At 40.6% G+C, this 19732-nt stretch overlaps 1 protein-coding gene across 1 annotated transcript in view; it reads right to left on the reverse strand.

Annotated features, from left to right (window-relative positions):
• ghrhrb (growth hormone releasing hormone receptor b) overlaps nt 1–19732 on the reverse strand; it is a 54685-nt gene that overhangs the window by 13175 nt on the left and 21778 nt on the right. Inside the window, exons 3-9 of the mRNA XM_037770066.1 lie at nt 16947–17054; nt 8096–8196; nt 6940–7037; nt 5518–5650; nt 3345–3498; nt 3157–3217; nt 1231–1300 (exon numbers count right to left, since the gene is read on the reverse strand). Of these exons, the coding sequence (XP_037625994.1) occupies nt 1231–1300; nt 3157–3217; nt 3345–3498; nt 5518–5650; nt 6940–7037; nt 8096–8196; nt 16947–17054 (725 nt within the window). The remainder of the gene's footprint in view (nt 1–1230; nt 1301–3156; nt 3218–3344; nt 3499–5517; nt 5651–6939; nt 7038–8095; nt 8197–16946; nt 17055–19732) is intronic.

Raw genomic sequence — 19732 nt, forward strand, 5'->3', positions numbered from 1 at the left:
CCAAGAGGGTTTAATAGGTCTACTGATCAATGCCTGAGTACCGCATCCCAGTGAGTGTCTCTAATGGAGCCGCTTAATGGAGAATGTCTTCAGAACTAATAAAGCCGCCTACACATGATCAGCAGTAAAGTTGCTCTGCGCTGGCTGTGCCATTGTTTTCCTATGGAGAGAGTAGTGCCGTCCGACTAGGTGGAAGTGCTACCCTTGGCGTGGTGCACCGCTCGAAATCGCCACGAGTTCTGTGTTAAAGTTCAAATTATTTCAACTTTGACCCCGGTTGCTGCTGACCTTTCAAACCAATGAGAACAGCTGTTGTTGTTGTTGTCTAGAAACAGTGGATGGCGTTACTTGCGTTCTTTTTGGGGAGATATTTTACCTGCTGCCTCTGCAAGGCTCTGCGCCCTACCTTGAGGTGAGTGAAGAGTAAATATCTTATCATGTGAAGGCAGCTCAACTCAATAGGTCCAGTTACATTTGACTTTGTACTTCAGTTACAAAACAAAGCTCTTTGCAAATTACCAAAAACTGCAGGGATATACTGTACCCCGAAAGATCATAATTTAAAAGATTATTTAATTATAAATTATGATTATAAATAATTATATTTGTATATATATATGTGGAAAATAAAATAAAAAATAAACTACAACTTAATCTCTAGAAAAATGTGTTGATGGCACAGAGGCAAAACCGTTGGCCACCACTGCAGAGATTGCGGTTCAATCCATGACAACAGTACCTCCTGTTTGGTCTTACGTGTTCATGGGTGGGAAGCCGGTGAGGGATGATGTTCTAATGATTCTACTAATACTATGCCCTCCCACCTGCATGGAGGGGGGTGTGAACATGAGTATTGGAGGAGGAATGCAGCCCCCCCAGTCTAGCCCGGACTGAAATAAAACTTTTATGGAAGCAGAAAGCTCTGTAACTCAAACAAACAATACAAAATTACACCCACAGGGAAACAAGGAAGTGCACTGATTAGCTGCTGGAGTTAACTGCCAACGACAGCAACAAACAACAAACTTGTCCGTGCACTGAAAAAGTTTCCCTGCTTCAATGTTGGAAATGCATCAACTTTCCTTGATGTGTTATTGTTGAATCTGATGTGAACATAGAATAAGAGTGTAAAGTAGCTGGTGCAGAGTAAAAGAGTCATAGAGGTCTGATCCAAGATTGAGGACTCTTATAATTCCTCTCTATCTCCCACTGTAACTACTCTGTACTCACCAGTAGTGATGCAGTTATTGGCGCTTTTATGATCCACCAGATGAAAGCCACATCTGTGTCATCCCAGCACCTGAGACACACAACAGACAGTAATTAGATAAACAAGGCCGTCACAGAAGCGCAATTTTGTTCATCTCATCACGAAACACACGACAACTCACTAACCGCAGCTAGAGTGCTGTGTTGGAAATAGCAGAAGCAAATCCCTCGATTAACTAAGATTAGCTTTTATTTGTCATCTTTAATTTCTTCTGTATTCTGGTAAAACAACTGTGCCTCATGCACTTCACAATCAGTGAATACATCACAGTGATGTATTACAACGAGCGTCGCGCAGAGCAAATGATGTAGGAAGGTCTGTTATTGAAAGTTACCTGGTATAATTATGAATAAAAAGAGCGAGAAAGTCCTCTAAGGGCGGTTGGGAGGGCTGGTAGATGGGTCCAAAAAACACAGGACTTTCACCCAGGACGCCGCTGTTCGTGTCCCATGTGAAACTAAAAGTAAATGTTAAGTTTAACAAAATCCGCTAAGGGTGGTTGTTTTTTATTTACGCTAGCTACGTTGTAATGGTTGTTACAGCCCCCTTCCACTAAAACTGGTGTTCCAATACAACGAAACTGCATTGTGAATTATGTTTCGAGGGAAACATATTTTGTCCATGATTACGTTTGTTTTTGACGTTTCAGAAATACGCTTCTAATGATAAGTCCACATAGGGAGGAGGTCGGGCTGGTGGATGGGTCAAACATACACAGGACTTTCACCCAGGAGATCACTGTTTGTGTCCCATGTGAAACCAAAAGTCAACGTCTTCAACAATTATTTTAATTTACATCCATAGCTTAAATAATGTAATAAATGTAATTTTAAGCCAAACCATGAAGTTTTTTTACTAAACCTAACAAAGTAGTTTTGTTGCATTTTGGAATGTTAATCACATGTTTAAAACTGCGACCGTAATCTGGGAGAAATCGTGACGTTACGTTGTTACGTTACGTTGTTACGTTACGTTGTTACGTTACGTTGTTACGTTACAATGTTACGTTACAATGTTACGTTACAATGTTATTTTACAATGTTACGTTACAGTGTTACGATGTTATGTTATGTTGTTAGATTGTCACAGTTGTTACTGTTGACAGGTTAGGTTATTAGGTTATTTTGTTAGGTTATGTGGTTAGGTTAAGTTTACATTACAATGTTACGTTACGATGTTACGTTACCTTGTTACGTTGACACAGTTGTTACTGTTGACAGGTTACGTTATTAGGTTACGTTGTTAGGTTATGTGGTTAGGTTAAGTTTTTATGGTTGTTATGGTTGTTAGGTTACGTTGTTATGTTACATTGTTACATTGTTATAGTTGGTGCTGTTTATAGGTTACGTTGTTACGGTTGTTGCAGTTGTTAGGTTACGTTGTTACATTACGTTGTTACGGTGTTTACAGTTGTTACGATTGTTACGTTATTATTTTAACACAAACCATTAACTTTTTTCTAACCTTAACCATGTACTTTTATTGCCTAAACCTAACCAACTGTTTCGCAACGTTAACCATGTGGTATTGTGTGTTTCTGCAAGCGTGATATGAGGCTGATATAAAACATATTTTTGGTTCAGAAACATTGACATTCAATGCATCCCTTGGTTTGCAGAAACGTACAATGCCAACATTTTTTCTGGTGACTGGGTTGGAACTTGGATATTTTTCTTCCATTTTACCAACATAATCCTCTATGCCATATACACAATAGTTCTTTGTACCTAAACCAGCTTTTTGATGCCCATCATGTCCCACATACAAGGGGGTTGGATACATAACTTGATGTCAGTGGGTGTTATTGGGAGGATACTTGAGAATGCCTATTGAAGTTTCCACATTTTTCCTCAGATTTTCTCTGATATTCTACTGCAGATGCTCACCCCTTGTTATCGTAGAAGTTTCGAGTGAGGATCCACGCCGTTATTATTGTTGTTGGGAGACCTGGGAGGCACAAACAGAGTGACCTGATCATTAGGAACGCACAGCTCTAACAAGAGACAGAGAGAGGAGGGAAGAAAGAAAGTGAAAGTAAACAGAGAAAGGTGAAAGAGAAGGGTCGCCCACCCACCCCAGCCGATGAGTATGTACCACCAGAAGTATTTCTTCTGGAAAACAAAGGTGAGAGCGAGTAGCGTCTGCAGATACATGCCCTCCACCAGCAACCAGAAGTAGTTGGCCAGGATGCTGAACTGGAAGAAGGCCACCGCTGATTTACAGGATGTCTGTGGGACAAAACCAACAAAAGCCACAAGATGAGTCCGAGGATACCATTTGTCTGGAGTGGTCATGATGGTAATGGCCTCTCTTATGGGTCACAGGGAGGTCTGTAATGATGATGCCTTTGAGGACAAAGAATGTTATATAAAGAAAGCCAAAAAGTCTCTGCCTGGTCGGACACAATACAGTAGTTAACCCTCTGAGACCCGCCCGCGATCCCGACTGACTTTACTATCTTTCAGAGGCTTTAGCAGGTTTAGTTTTAGAGCGAGAGTGAAGATAAAGATATCATGTGAAACTAAAAATCCAATGAATCCATTGGTAACAACCATGGCATTGCCATTTTTGTAGGTATCCCTTGACCTCTTACCTCAAGATATGTGAATGAAAATGGTTTCTATAGGTACCCACCACCCAATTGTATTCATGTGTGATGATGTTAGTCCCCATAGTAGCCATTTCATTGTATTGAGACAATTGGAATTTGAATTCACTGTATAAAATGACCTGTGGTGACCTCTAGGATAATCACAGCCTCATGAAACGTCACAGCCACACACTAGAGATCTAGAGCATTCAGAGGATGAATGGCTTTCCTAGCTAGATTAACAATATGGGGTTTCCTGAGCAGTATCCAGAACAGAAGTGCTCGCCATCCAATCGCCAAAAAATGCAATTCTTGCATTACTTCTATCATAATGCTCTAAGCCCTTATACACTTTCACAATTTATTTTCATTAATAAATTAATTATTTCATTTTTATTTCTGATTTATGACTAGAACAACTTGACACACAGTGCTGAGCTGCTGATGTACACCACTTCTATGTGACATATACTGTTGACCTGCTATCTCCCCCTAAGGACCCCCTGTACGCCCCTAAAAAAGACAAAAACAGGTCTATTGTGGGTCTCAGAGGGTTATTGTTGCTAAGTCTGTCACTTTAGATTACTACAGGTTACAAAAATGATGGCAGATTCATAGTCAATCAGTGACTTCCAGCCTGTCTGTCTGTGTGACATTTGGTGCTGGCAGCTGTACAGTGTAAGTAATGAGTAATTGATTACTGATTAATAGATTTTCCAAGTATTTTGATGGCTACTTTACTTTCACTTTCACTTTCATTCTTAACCCTTTTCCAACACCATCCCCTCTTCAATTTATCATCATTTTTCCTTTCACTATTTTTGTTTCCCTCTGTTTTTTTATTAATAAAAAAACATGTTTTGGATTCTGCACAAGACCTTTCTCTCATCTTCCTCTCTCTCTCTTTCTCGTAGCCCTTTTCACCCAAATGAGTCACGCAGATGCCAGTCCCTCGTAGCCACACAAGAGGGACACTTACCTTCACTCCAGGCAGCAACGTAGGCAGAAAAAAATAGTCAGAGAAACACTCGTCACTAATGCTCTCACAGGCTCCACTCCGCCACTTCCAGCATCTTAATCCCACTTCTCCCTGCTCGCTATGATAACAAGCTCTTCTGAGTTTGTGTGATTCATGCCCAGAAAACAAAATGCAGGTTATCGTCCACCCACCATCCGACTGTATTAGCATGACAGAAGTCATTTAGTTTCAAAGTTATTGTTTGTTCCTTCTTCTGTCTGTCCTTTTTCATTACATCCCTCATAAGATCATTAAATATTGTCATATTTTCCTTTATGCTTTCTTCCCACCTTATGTTTTCCTTATCTCCTTCTTCCCTCTCTGTTTTCCTTCTTTCCATCCTACTCTGTCATTTCTTCTTTCTTTCCTTTTCATTTGTCAATGTATCTGAAAGCATGACACTCCTTAAGACTCACTAAAGTTTTCACCCAACAACAAAGCCTCACTCTACCGGTCTTCACTCTCAGTATTTTTTCTTTCGATACTTAAGTGTACTGCTACATGTGTCTAAGATGGATTTTGAATACAGGACGAGACTACATCCAGTACAAGTGGAACTTTTGCTTTTGTAAAGGATATGAGTCCTTCACTGGTAAACATAAGCCCACTAATGGAGCTGTAGTGGGGTTTCACACTCACAGTAGACATGAAGCAGTGGTCCAGGTTTTCATCAGAAAAAAGAACGCCATCTTTAATGAAGACGGCACTCGCTCTCAGGATGAAGGAGAAGAACAAGTTGATGTGGATGTAGTTCCTGGTGCAGTGAAACTTCCTGTAGAGCAGAAAAAAAACTTTCCTGAGCGATTTCTTCAAAGGAAATCGTGTTTAGTTGAGTTGAATTTAGCAAGTACCTTTTGGCGGGTTGGGGTTATTTGTCTGTTATATTATGTTATATGTTTATATGTGACCGTGATAGCGTCGCAACCATCAAGATGAAGTCACAAAACTTTATGGATTTATAGCTGAGATCAAAATGACGGTCGAGTACGAAGATGGGTGTCGTCCGAGCAAAGGTGCTGGAAGTAGGGGGGTAGGAAGAGGGGAAGGGGGCCATTGGACCCCCCACTTTACACCCTTGGCCCAATTTGGCGTTGCGGTTGGTGTGATCCAACCGTAAGATGGTCTCTAGTTTCTGTGCTTTCCAAAACCATTACAATTTACTGTTGACTAAATAAATTCAGTTACATGATGTGACAACGCTCTGCTTAAGGTTTGGCTAGGTTTAGGCATGAAAACGACTCGGTTAGATTTGGGGAAAGATCATAGGTTGGGTTAAAATAAGTGCTTTGTTAAGATAAGGGACAAATCATGTTTCATAATCACTACAACCACTAGAAGGCACTGTCACTTGAATGTGAACATATGTCGTCTTGGCAAGTCCACAGTACTAAGTCAACTACATGACACATCCTTGTAAAGGTCGCAGTTCAGTTAAATTTAGGCACCAAAACTTTTAGGCGCCAAAACTACTTTGTTAGGTTTAGGAAAACATCATGGTTTCGGCTAAAATAAGTATGTGAATCCCGGAATTTATCTCAGGGGGAGTGTTGTGTAGTAAAGTGGGTGTATTGGAGATATACCCTTCTGTGTTTTGGGGCATGTGCTGAAATGCCTGCCTCTGTGGTTGCTCTTGGGAGGACATCCCGTTCTCATTCCCATGGGGTCAAATACTAAAGCTTTGTCACGGCTGTCAACATTGTGTACTGCCGCACAAGGCACCCTTTTAACACCGGTAAAGACGCACAGGGCGGGTGAGAGCATAGGTGGATGAGTCCAACAAACACAGGACTTTCAACCAGGAGACCGCTGTTCGTGTCCCGTGTGTTAAGTTTCACTTTCACGTTACACTCAACTGTTCTTCGTGTCCTGTGTTCACAACGTTCATTGTCATTTCACTGTACAAATGTAGTAGTTTGAAGCCCAACCATGTAGTTCTTTCCTATACCTAACTATAGTAGTTTTGTTGCCTAATCCTAAAGTGACGCCAAGGGGTTTGACAAAATTATGGGACGAGCTGGGATGAGAATGTATTGGGGAGGACGGTCTTGGAAACAATGTTACCTGAACACAGTGAAGACAAAAATAGCCGATATGAGAGAGATGAGGGAGGTAGCGTAGCCAGCAGTGTACACCTGTTTGAAGTTGGAGAAGTATGTTGTCTGAAATGCAAGAAAAGACAAAACAGAATAAAAACCAATGTGGTAATGTGACGAGAAAACTTAAGCTGAAAAGTGACAGTCAGGATCTGCCACTAAACAAAGAATTTAGTGGTGTCAATAAATGTTGGCATTTGTATGAAAGTTAACTTTGATTTGTGTTAATTAGTTCAACATTTTGGGGGTGAGTCTTAAGTGACTGATTGTAGTGACAAGTTGTGTAGTGTCAACATAGCTTTAGCGAACTTTGGGGAGTGTTTGGATGATGAAACTCATATCATTTGTAAAGTCCTTGTGCTTGTGAACAACTTTAAAATTTGCTGGTAGTGTAATGCCTCATTCTTCACTTGCGCTTTATGCAATACATCTTTTTTAAGGCTTCAAGTCTATTTTCATTCAGCTTACACGGTTTGACTGGTGATCTGCACTTGTGATTTTGCGCTTTTCTCTTGAGCAAAGCACCTCCGTATGAACAGGCACTTAAACCATCCATCTCAACCTCCTCCTACAGACTTTCTGCACCCGTAGGACAACATCACTACTTCTTCTTTTAGAGAGGAAAGGAAAGAATATTTGCTCGACAGCAAAAGGTCACCTAACGGGAAAAAATAATATATGTTGTCATTTTTCCAGTGATGGAGGGTTCACGTAGATGTCTCAGAGATGGGGAGAAGTGTCAATCATCTGTTTTACCGCCTGCTTGAAATAACATCTGTCATTTTATATTATTTGTATATAATTTATATATAATTTAGCTATTCAATCGTAATAAGCAAAATGATGGGCTGCAGTAGCTAGTAATTAAAGTCCCTTAGTGAGAATAGAGGGCATCATACGGAAAAATCTGTGCTAGCCAGTCTACAGCAGAGCAACTGTCTGATGAGTCCTCAAATATCTACCAGTAGTGATGCTGGAACTGATATAAAATATGCTTATTTATATATATATTTATATTTACAACAACCAGACAGACAAAAACTCCTAATGAGAATGGAGCCACATATGGCGAAGTTTGTTTCCCTGCAGAATAATTCGTAGAATTAATCGGCTAAAACGTCTACCTCTGTTTCCGTCTCTTCGTACTCTGTGAACTCGCAGGCCTCCTCATAGGACGGGTAGACCTCGGACCATCCATCCTCAGTGCAGTTCCTGTAGATGTAACCTAAAAATACACATAAACCTCTCAGTGGCAAGGACAGAAGAGACGGGCAATGACGAGAAACCAAGGGAGGCTGAGAAGGCACAAAAACTAATACGCAGAGACCAAATCTGATCCCAAAAACAGTGAAAAGTGAGAGATGTGGCACTTATCAGTCACCCAAGAGAAGTAGGGTAGTGGAAGAGTAAATAAATGACTCACACACAGGACTAAATTATATCAAGTATTTCAATTTGAGGGGAAGTCTGGACTTGGCAACACTGGAGGGACTTCAGGCAGTTGGCACTGAAATGTAAACAGAGAGATTAAAGACTCTTGATGGTTCCTCTCTTCCCTGGTTTTTGACCTGCACTGGTTTTTAGGTCAGTGCTGACATTTATGTAGCCAAGAAAAAAAAAAAAAAAACACTGCCTCCTCTGATAGATTTTTCAGTTTTTGAGCTATCCTCTCTGAGATTTATGCCAAGAAAGACAGGAAATTGAAGTGAATGTAATTTTGTTGTTATCTTGGTTAGTGGATAAAAGAAGGTCCGGGTTTCGTTCCCTAGTCTGAGCCGGGCCTTTCTGTGTGGAGTTTGCATGTTCTCCCTGTGTTTGCGTATAGGTTTCCTCCGGGTTCTCCGGTTTCCTCCCCACCAAAAAATGTATCCAAGGTTGCATCAGGAAGAGCATCTGGCGTAAAACCCTGTGCCAAATCAATGTGCTGATCAATGATCCGCTGTGGAGACCCCTAACGGGACCAGCCAAAAGACGAACAACAACAATATGTTGGTAAATGGACTTGCATTTATATAGCACTTTCCTAGTCTTCCGACCACTCAAAGCTCTTTACACTACATGTCAGCATTCACACACTGATGGCAGAGGCTGCTAAGTTTCCAACTTTGCCCATCAGGATCTAACTTAAATACTCACTCACTTAGGAGCAATTTGGGGTTAAGTGTCTTGCTCAAGGACACATCGACATGTGACCCAGAGCAGCCGGGGATCAAACCACCGACCTTCCGATTGGTGGACAACCTGCTCTATCCTCTGAGCCACAGCCGCCCAATACATCAATAGATCAATTATTACCATCCATGGCAGCTGGTTTCTCGCAATGTCACAAGAGGGATTAAGTATCACATGAAAATCCATCTTTTCAGGCTTCAAGTAATGTGTTCGTGACCTGCAAGCCAGATCACATCAGCATCCTCTGAGGAGCTACTGGCAGCTATGGACGTGGCTTAGGTGTGTGTGATGCGACACGTATACAGGCGACTAATCTAATCAACAATGGCATCTACTGAAGAGGTCAGCGTAGATGCTGCAATAGAACTATAACAGAACTGGAGAGTTCTGATGTTTCCGCTCTTCTCCCGACTGGCTTCGGCAAGAGGTTGATTAACAGATGGTTCATCCATTCACCTGCCAAGTATTTTTTTAAATTGCCTGCTCTTTTTCCAAACAGTTTTCAATGATGGCTTCTCAGATGGTTCTGTGTAACTAACCATCTGGCGAGACAGGTTAGATAAATTAGGCCTACGTTTGAAAAAGGCTGCTAATTTCTGCTGAAGAAATAGTCCCCAAGACTGTCCACATTAAGGTCTGTGGATTATTCTGAAAAACTGAACACTGCTTCTAGAAATTTAATTAAAAATGTTCAATGCTGCTACTACCTCAATTGCATCAGGGTGGTAACAGATGTTTTGAAGGGAGACACATTACATGGCATGTGGACACCCCCTGTCCTCATACTTTTGCTATGAGGCCGTTCTTCCTGGGTTGGAAGAGTTCCCTTAGTTCCAGTTAATAGAGATCTTCTCTAAACCACATAATGATGATTTAAACAATAGTGTGCTTCCAACTTTGTGTCAACAGTTTGAGGAAACTTTTTCCTTTTTCAACATGAAAATAATATAAATGGCTGGGACAACACAACAACTTGAAGGTGCAGTGTGTAGGATATAGCGGCATCTAGCAGTGAAGTTGCAGATTGCAACCAACTGAAACTTCTCCTGTGCACAGGAGAACTATGGTGGCTGATGAAAAAAAATGGAAAAACGCAAATGTAAAGCCAGTGTTTAGTTTATCCGTTCTGGGCTACTGTAGAAACATGGCGGACTCCGTGAAGAGGACCCGCTCTGTGTATAGTATACGTATAGGAAGCGAATAATTGAGGCCATTTTCTTGTCTGTCTTGGATTATGGTGACGTTATCTATAGATATGCCTCAGCCTCCACCCTCAAACCCTTAGATTCAGTTTATCAGTCCGCCTTTAGATTTATTACCGGGGACAGTTATTCTTCTCATCACTGCATTTTGTATGAAAATGTTGGGTGGGCCTCTCTAATAGTAAGACGTGATAGGCATTGGGTTTTATTTATTTATAAAGCCCTTAATGGCAACTTGCCATCATACATCATGTCCTTATTAAATTGGTCCTATAGTCATTATTCGACTTGTTCAAGTGATTGGCTAAAGCTTGAAGTCCCGCGCGCAAACACAAAAGTTGAGGAACTGCTTTTGGTGTTTGTGCTGCAAAAACTTGGAACAGTTTACAAAACACATTCAAATTAAACACATTTGTTCTTCTAGGCGATTTTAAAACCATGATTACAAACTACTCCACTCATGAATGTAACATTGTTCTATTGTTGACTTGCTCACTGCTTCTTATAATTCATTAATTATGTTCTGTGTGTATTTATTCAGTTTTATTGTACAGTCTGTTTTATTGCACTCTCGACATCATTGTAAACGAGGGCATGCCCTCAATGATTCCTTTAGATTTAAATAAAGGTTGGAAATATAAACAGCTCATTCTAGGGTAACGAAAAAACTCTTATTTTCAGGTTATTATACACTAAAGAAAACATACTTATTTATATTATATTCAATTTCTGCCAATAGAGCACCCTAAATGCTACACACTGTTCCTCTTAAAGTGACATGACACAGAGAGACAACTTAATGCAGAAAGGAAAGTTAATAAATAAGAGTTTTTTAGTAGAGATTTAAAGTCACTGAGGAAGCAAGATGGAATTCAACAGGAAAGCTGGTCTGGGGGCACTGACGGTAAATTTACTTTAGTCTAGACTAAAGGGTGTTGCTAACAGACATTTGTTAAATGTATTAATTTAAACCTACATACTGCAGAGTCACTTTAAAGTCTAACCAACAAGAGACAGCAGACACATTGTTTGTTCCACAACATGCAAATACAGCATGATAGCTGATTAATGTTCCACTTGTTGCCATTTGTTGCTTAGATTCATTAATATGCAGCTTCACTGATGAAGTCTATTAGTTTTACTGGGTCACTGATGAATAATATGAATAAAAACACTTTGACACCACCTCCTATCTCTCTATGCAGACACAGCTATAAACACATGTATACACATGAGCACAGACGCTCATGGTTTCTCAGAAGTGAAATAACGCCGCTGCTCTTCATTAGCATTCAATGGGCCGCACTGTAACTCCATCTGCCCGTTAATGATGTGAGCGGCTGGAGACGCACCTCCTATGAAGAGGAAGCACGACAAACACATGAACACTAGCACAACAACAAGCCTCGCCATTCACCAGACAGAGGTGAGGTCTTTGGAGTACCTTTTTTCCCACCATTTTTAAGTTAGGTCTGGTTGGAAAGCAACCAAAAGGTCCCCATCTGGTTGGATAATTTAAGATGAAATTCACAATACAAGACAAAACTGAATGAATTATATGGGTGCAATGGATAGCGCTAATGAATAAATGACATTAGCAAGAAGCTACTGTTAAGCTGCCTGGAGCACAATCATTACTGTCTAATCTTTCCTACATCCTTTGTTCTGCAACAATTCCCAGCTGTTCTGCATTCACCTGTCACAATCTATATTTTAAATTATTAAATGTATTCTTTCTATATTGTAAAGTGCTTTGTGCTGGCAGACGAAGTGAATCAGTTTATCAGATGACATTTTGGATGATGACATTTGCACAGACGGTGGCTCTGAGTGGTCAAACAACCCCGTTGGGCTTTTGAAAGATGTGGAAAATGCAGATATTGGAACCTGTTCCGAAAACTTAAATGATGGACAAAAGTGTCAGAGTTGGTGTGTAAACGTGATTGACACAACGTGAGGTCGTATTTATTTTTAAACATGCGACAATTTTTAACAAAACATACGGACTAGGTGTGCAAAGGCCTTTATGCTGTGGAATTTTTGTGCTGGAAAGGATATTTTTATAATCTACATTTTCACCCAGATTGTCAGATTATTGATTTTTACCATTTACAAAAATAAGAAATTAAGTAAACAACACTAAATGAAAGTTAATCAATGTGTAGGAACAGTCTATCACACCTCCTGATGTTCCATGGAGCTGTGTTGAAACGTGTCCTGCATGCTCACACTCCTCACTCCTAGTTCTTGTCTTAATGGTGCTGCTATATCTAAGCTGAGAAACAGTGTGCAGCCACAGTAAACAGCAATCTTTTCTCAAACAACTTCAGTCCCTCGGGATGCTCTGATTCAAGGCGATGTGCACGTACACACGTTTTTCACACTGACACGTTCAGAGCCTGTACAACAGAGTTTGTACTGTTATGTATGTCCAATTAATTGTATTGCCAAACAGGGCCACTGTTAACTGCTCCTTCAATACAGCCGAGGTAGTTTGTTGGATCAATACTCTGCACAAACACCTTCTATTGACATCGGTAAATCCTCTGCATGGACATATTGGCAGTCTGATTTGGTTGCACTGAACACTTAATTGTAACAATTGGATTTAATGCATTTTATAGCGCTAAACTGGGCGTATAACCTCGAATGGTGCACTTGGAAAGCTAGCCGCCATGCTAAAATTGTAGGAGTGGAGGAGAATTGTGAAGGAGGCTTTTAACATTAGTTCCCAGTGTATCCAAAAGTATAACAAAAATATGAGATATTTACTTTGTTCACTTTCCTAAAAAGCTCCAGGTAAAACTGTCAGTGGTCCGGTCAGGTGAAGGCTGATAAATGATGAATTTAAACGAGGCACATTGGCAGCCGTGTTCTCCCACCATGGCCTGAAGTTAGAATGACGGAGCTCACTCGGCTCATCGAGCTCTACGGCGGTCATGACGCACACCAAGGTCATCAGGTTTTCTGTGAGAATCCGTGTTTACAAGAAGGAGGATGAAAAGTTTACAGTGCAATAACAGATTTCAGTTTCATGATGTGAATACGTCTGTCTCGGCTCCTCAGCGCAGCACAGCCGAGCAGAGCAGAGCGTGGGGGTTTGAGTCGTGGGTGGTTCTGCTGGTATCCAGCTGCATTAGCCTCAGTATAACGTGGCGCGCAGAGCCTGCAGGCCTGCAGCCGCAGCCTCGCTGGGTGAATGGTTGGATGCGAACGGAGGTTGAAGGCCGAGTCTCCGGGGAGGGCGCTAGTGCTCCTACCGCCATGCTTAACAAGCAGCGCCAATTCCTTCCTCATGCTCTTGGCTCTTACAGTGAACTCTTTGATTTTCCAATTCATTATTTTCTCCGCATGCAGCCTCCCGTTGGATAGGCTGGATCCAACCGCATCGCTACAATGCTTGACTTATCTGGGCGTCTGTGGAGGAGGAAATCCAGTGGGGTCCAGGAACCCACTAGCACTGAGTTATGAGGTCATCAGCAGCAACCTCCGCCTCCTGATCCTCCTGAAGTCTACGCTTAACTTTCACTGCTGTGTGTTTTTTTTTTGTCTTCTTCTTCTTCTCTGCTTTAGTGCCGTCTTTCATTCTCACTGCTGCTGGAAATCAGTCAAGTGCATCATTTCTACATCCAGCATCCCACATAGTGAACATGCTCTCTGCCGCTGCTGACTCTTCTGTGAAAAGTAATTCAGCAACACTTACTGACATATTGGAAGAGTCTGGACTTCAACCACTGTGTTTCAACACAGGGACTTCATCAGGCTGTTATACAGAAAGGCTAAGAGTACATATAAGAGTACATTATATATTTAGAGGCTATGCTAGAGCCTGATCAATGCTGGCTTTTTGAGGCTGACAATCTTCAACCCAATTTCCTCAAAATTGATACATTTTAATTAATATAGTACTTATTGTGGTGACAAACATAAACTCTTACCAGGGTGAATGATGGGCATACAGTACAAAGTGCAAGACTGTGACACCAGAGACCAGGATTCTCATTCACCCTCCTGCCTGTGGTTAGGTTTAGGCAACTTTGGTTAATGTTAGATAAAAGATTGTTGTTTTGGACTTGATAAATGACGTGTCTCAAGTCACGGACTCATCCTAGCTTGTCAGGAAGGAGGCTAAATGACACTTCAAAGTCAGGCTACATTTTGGCGAGGAAAAACTAGCATGGCCATCTTCATAGGGGTCCCTTGACCTTTGACCTCAAAATATGTGAATGAAAGTGGGATCTATATAATCTACCACGATTCTCCCCTTTTATTTTAAACTATTCTAAAAAGTGTTTCTGCATACTGGGGTCCCTAAACAGCCTTGAAATTGCCTAATTGGGCATCACTGTAAAGCTGACACTCTTGTGGATCCAAGGAGCCCAATCGTATTCATGTATGATGATGTTAGTCCCCATAGTAGCCATTTCCTTGTAGTGAGACCATTTTTTGGACATTTGACCTCCCTGTATAAAATGACCTGTGGTGACCTTTAGGATAATCACAGCCTCATGAAACTTTACAGACACAAACTAGTGACCTAGAGCATTCAGAGGATGGATGGCTTGCCTAGGTAGATTGACAATAAGGGGGTTTCTGAGCAGTTTCCAGAACAGAAGTGTTCCTCAAAAATCTGTAGTTCTTACAGAAATCGCAAAATGTCAAAAGTTTTTGATACCAAATCACAGCATGACTTTTTCTATGGTGTTCCTCAAGGTCTTGGTGCCTTAATGTGGTATTTTAAAGGGATTATTGATCATTTTTTATCAATTCTCGAGTTGTAAAAAAATGTGTTAAATTTAGCACCAAATCTGTGTAACAAATGGTATCAACCCAAAAATTGCTGCAACAACTTATGAGACATAATAGAGCATACAATACATAAGATTAACAAACAGTTTAATAAAGATCCCTTAAGTTTTGTTGTAACAAGTCGAATCTGAAGTTCTGCAGGGGGTCAGGCTGTTTAGAATTTCACTGCCTCTTATTCCACTCCTCTACATTTCCACTGGGTCTCTGTTTGTCATCATTTATCTTCCAAATGTCCAGAAACACATTCTTCTACCATTTTTTTTATCGTCTGGGTCTCTTTGTCAGCCGTTTGATGATACATGAGATATTCTGAGTGTATTTTGTTTTCTTCAGACCAGCCAGCTGGATGAGACAGGGGTCTAGAAGGTGGGGGGTCGTGTAAACAGGGAGGAGACTCTGCGGCCTCTTCAGACACAGAATACGAGTCCACGTGATGCGTGCAGAAAAACATCCAGTCTCCATAAAGCACTCAGTGAAAGCATAACACCGGTCCTAAGAGATATCTAAATATAACCTGGTCACTATGCTGAGCTGTAAACTGAAAGATGGGTGAAGTTCATTATGCTGAAAAAGTGAAATCCGCCTATTATTATTTTTTTGCATTCTCAAAAAGAAAATCAACTGAGAATCACTCTTTCCTCTCGTTTCACAAACCCAAAAGTCAACATGGCCTTAAGACAGATTATTGACTGACAACATCAATGGAGGAAACAGCTTGGGCACAAGCAAGAGGATAAAAAGAATATCAGCATGACTGTTGGCAGGATTATTAATAATTTCTCTACACTTCCTCAAACATATTTCTGTTGCCACAAAAATAAAATAAAAAGTGCAAATCTGGAAACAAAAAATCATTTAAATGCATAACAGTTAGAATTCCTCAAAGCATAAAATAACCGAGCAAAAATATAAACAATAAAGATGCATAAAAAAGTACATCACATAACAAATTATAAGATAATAAAAAGGGATATAAAGAGCAGAAATTTGATATAAAACCAACTGTATTTTTTTTATAATGTCAAAATGTGAATGTGTATTTTCTTGGAATGCTATAACACACAAAAAAGATGTATGTTTAATAGGGCTGTCAAAGTTAACGTGACAATAACGCAGTTCTGCAAATTTGTTTTAACGGCACTAAATTCTTTAATGCATTAACACAGCTTGTGATTTTTAGGTTGTAGTGTGCTCAGTTTTAAAGCTAGAGTGAAGATACTGGCATCATTTGAAAAAATAAAAATAAAAAAATAACGCTCTAAACTTATACTAAATTTTGGTGAGGAAAAACGGGCATGGCCATTTTCAAAGGGGTCCCTTGACCTCTGACCTCAAGATATGTGAATGAAAATGGGTTCTATGGGTACCCACGAGTCTCCTCTTTACAGACATGCCCACTTTATGATAATCACATGCATCCAGTAATAAATATATACTGGATATAGCAAGCATATTCGCATAAAGCAAGCATATTTGCCCACTCCCATGTTGATAAGAGTATTAAATACTTGACAAATCTCCCTTTAAGGTACATTTTGAACAGATAAAAAAGGTTGATTAATTTGCAATTAATCGCGATTAACTACGGACAATCATGCAATTAATTGCCTTTAAATTTTTTAATCAATTGACGGTCCTAATTTTTACATATATAAATTACGACAAAAATGATTTTCTTTGGCGGTCCCCATGGAGACTGAGGGGTAGTAAGCAGCTTCTTAACTCACTCATGCCTCTAGGTGGCTGCATGTGCCTCCAAATGTCATGTGAAAGGTGAGTTGAATTGATTTACCTTGGTTATTAGCAAACAGCTGGGACACGTTGGCACATGAGACGCTAACCACCTGTCCCACCTCGGCATGATACCAGCAACGGATATCGTCCCACGCTGTCGGACAACCTGAGACAAGAAGACGACATTTATCACACATTTATCACTTCAGCAGTTAATTATGAGTTACACTGATGAGCTCCCTGTACAGTTAGAGAGAACATACTGTATTAAATATGGTCAGACACATTTAGTCTCTGAAGATGGTAGATTGATAAATATTATTTGTTTTGAAATGAGGGCTGGCCATGGCCTTTTTTTTTTCAGGCATGTGTATCAGTGCCGTTCTTTGCTCTTCTTTCAATGAAAAAATACTCTCCAGTTCTGATATAACTGATGCTGCAGCATCTACGCTAACGAACAGTTGTCTCTCCGTGTCGCCACATACTGTATACCTAAGCCAAACCTGTAGCTGCCAGTAGCTCCTCACGGGACGCTGATTGGTTTGTGATCTGGCTTGTCGGACACAAATGCATTACTTGAAGTGTGACAAGATGGATTGGATATGTGATACCTGAGATTCCCGTGTGATCTTGTGACATTGCGAGGAACCAGCTGCCGTGCAAGGTGACAAATGTTAACCTGTTTTAATTAACGGACCAGTGTGTAACAATTAGGGGATCTATTGGCAGAAATGGAATATAATAGGGCAGCATATTTAGTGTATAATCAATTGATAATAAGAATCGTTGTGTTTTCGTTACCTTAGAATGAGCTGTTTATATCTACATAGGGAGCATGTTTTCTTCACATAGTCCGACATGTTGCACCGCCATGTGTCAACAGTAGCCCAGAACGGACAAACCAAACTCTGTTAACTTTTCCAGCTTGGGCCGGAGTCGATAACGTTACTCGCTCCCGTCGCCGCCGCTGTCTCTCTCTTTTGCTTCATCATTCATTTCCCATGTACACACACAAGCACTGGCTCTTATCAAATGACTTGATTAAAAGGAGAATTTTGCTGAATATTTTCTTGTTTCTGATATAATCTAAGAGAGGTCGACATTTCTTCTTTATGCAGCACACTTAAAATTCAATAAGGGAGTGACTTGTTTGACCTTGAAAACCTCCTAATGCCACTGTACCTGCTAATATTAATTCACATACTTAATTAAGAATCGCTTTTATCGGTATAGAAACTCAGTCGTCTGATGTAATTTTCAAGAGGTTTCCCCCAGTCTGGGAAAATGAAGGGGCGTTTGATTTGGTGACGTGCTCATCCCTCCTCTCTGCCCACGCTCCGTCTCTGCTGCTCCCCTCACATGGCTGACAAGCTCTCCCTACAGCCTCCGTTGCTCCGAACGAGGGAGGTGTGGATGGAGCAGTAATGAGGAGCAACGCCTCATACATCAAAGCTGCTTGGCCCTGTGTCAAGTAAAACAGCAGCGCACGGAGACACACCACCACTCATTCATAATAAAACACAGCTTTTGGCTACTGCCGGAGGTTCTTCTGCCAAGGCTGTGATGAGGCAAACATCTCGCTGGATAAATGTGACTTTGAAATGACATTTTTGCCTTGCGTTTTAGCTGTTTCGCTATAGCGGTGTTGTACGTTAACACCGAGCTGCCGATGACATTTTCATCTGCTGTACCGTGTGAAATTGGTTATCAGGATGTTATTGTAAATGCCCTAATGGAACTCAGCCATCACGACATGTATACAGACTGTAACGGTATAAAAGGAGACTCTTGGTTTGTTTGAATCACAGTGTGTGAAAGGATCTCTGCAGGTGGAAGCAGTGATTTCCTTTCCATTAGGTTCTATTTAAAGCATGTAGTTCACAACCCTCTGACAGGATGAAAGAGTGGATGAATGGACTGGTGCTTCTCTTCAGGTATTGATGGATGGATCTTTTTGTCCCGTTAACAGTAAACATCCTGAGAACAAAGCCTTTTTTCATGCTTTCAATAAATCTCCTCTCCGTGGTGTCGGTTACGCTGTTACGATCAGTGGTCTGTGTGACAGGCGGTTATGTGATGTTCTTCAACAGCATCATTATGCTCACGCATGCATGGGAGTCTCACGGCATGCTGTACAAGAACTAGCCCAAAAATGAACAATGCACCCCTCAAACAAAAAAAAAAGAAAATAATTATCTTTGAGTTTCTCTTTTGATTTTGAGTCATAATTTATGCATTTAAATACATGTGATTTTTGCTGCACTTTTGCTGTATTTACAGCATGTCGGCAGAATGGGAAGAACAGAAAAGCGGCTCGTTGTTATGACATTATTCCAAGGAGATTATCCACAATGGATTAACATTTAACTGAAACCACAATCTTTCACTAGCCTTATCCAAAGTGCTTTAGTTGTCTGAACCTGACCACAAGCGGGATTCTGAGAACCTGCCCGGTGTCAAAGTCCTGTACTTGGTGTATGCCCACCATCCACCATGACCACCTGTTTACAACTTTGTGCAGTCACCCGATTAAACTGTTATCAGTCCATTAAATAGGCGTTATCTGCTGCTGTAAGCACCATAGATGTGGATCATTAGGGGCCTTTTACACCTACTACATTGTAAAAGTGAAAACGAAACTTAAAAGCAACATGTAAGTCTGAATGAAACATTACATTTTGATGATAAACAAAAAGGCTTCTTTAGGTTTAGGCAACAAAACCACTTGGTTGAGTTTAGAGAAAAACATTGCGTTTTGGCTTAAAATGAGTTTCTAAAGTGAAAGTGAAACTTAAGGTTAGTGAACACTAAGACAACTATAGACGTTGTTGGTTTCCTTTCAGG

Source organism: Sebastes umbrosus, chromosome 5 (genome assembly GCF_015220745.1).
Source record: "Sebastes umbrosus isolate fSebUmb1 chromosome 5, fSebUmb1.pri, whole genome shotgun sequence".
NCBI classification, from domain to species: Eukaryota; Metazoa; Chordata; class Actinopteri; order Perciformes; family Sebastidae; genus Sebastes; species Sebastes umbrosus.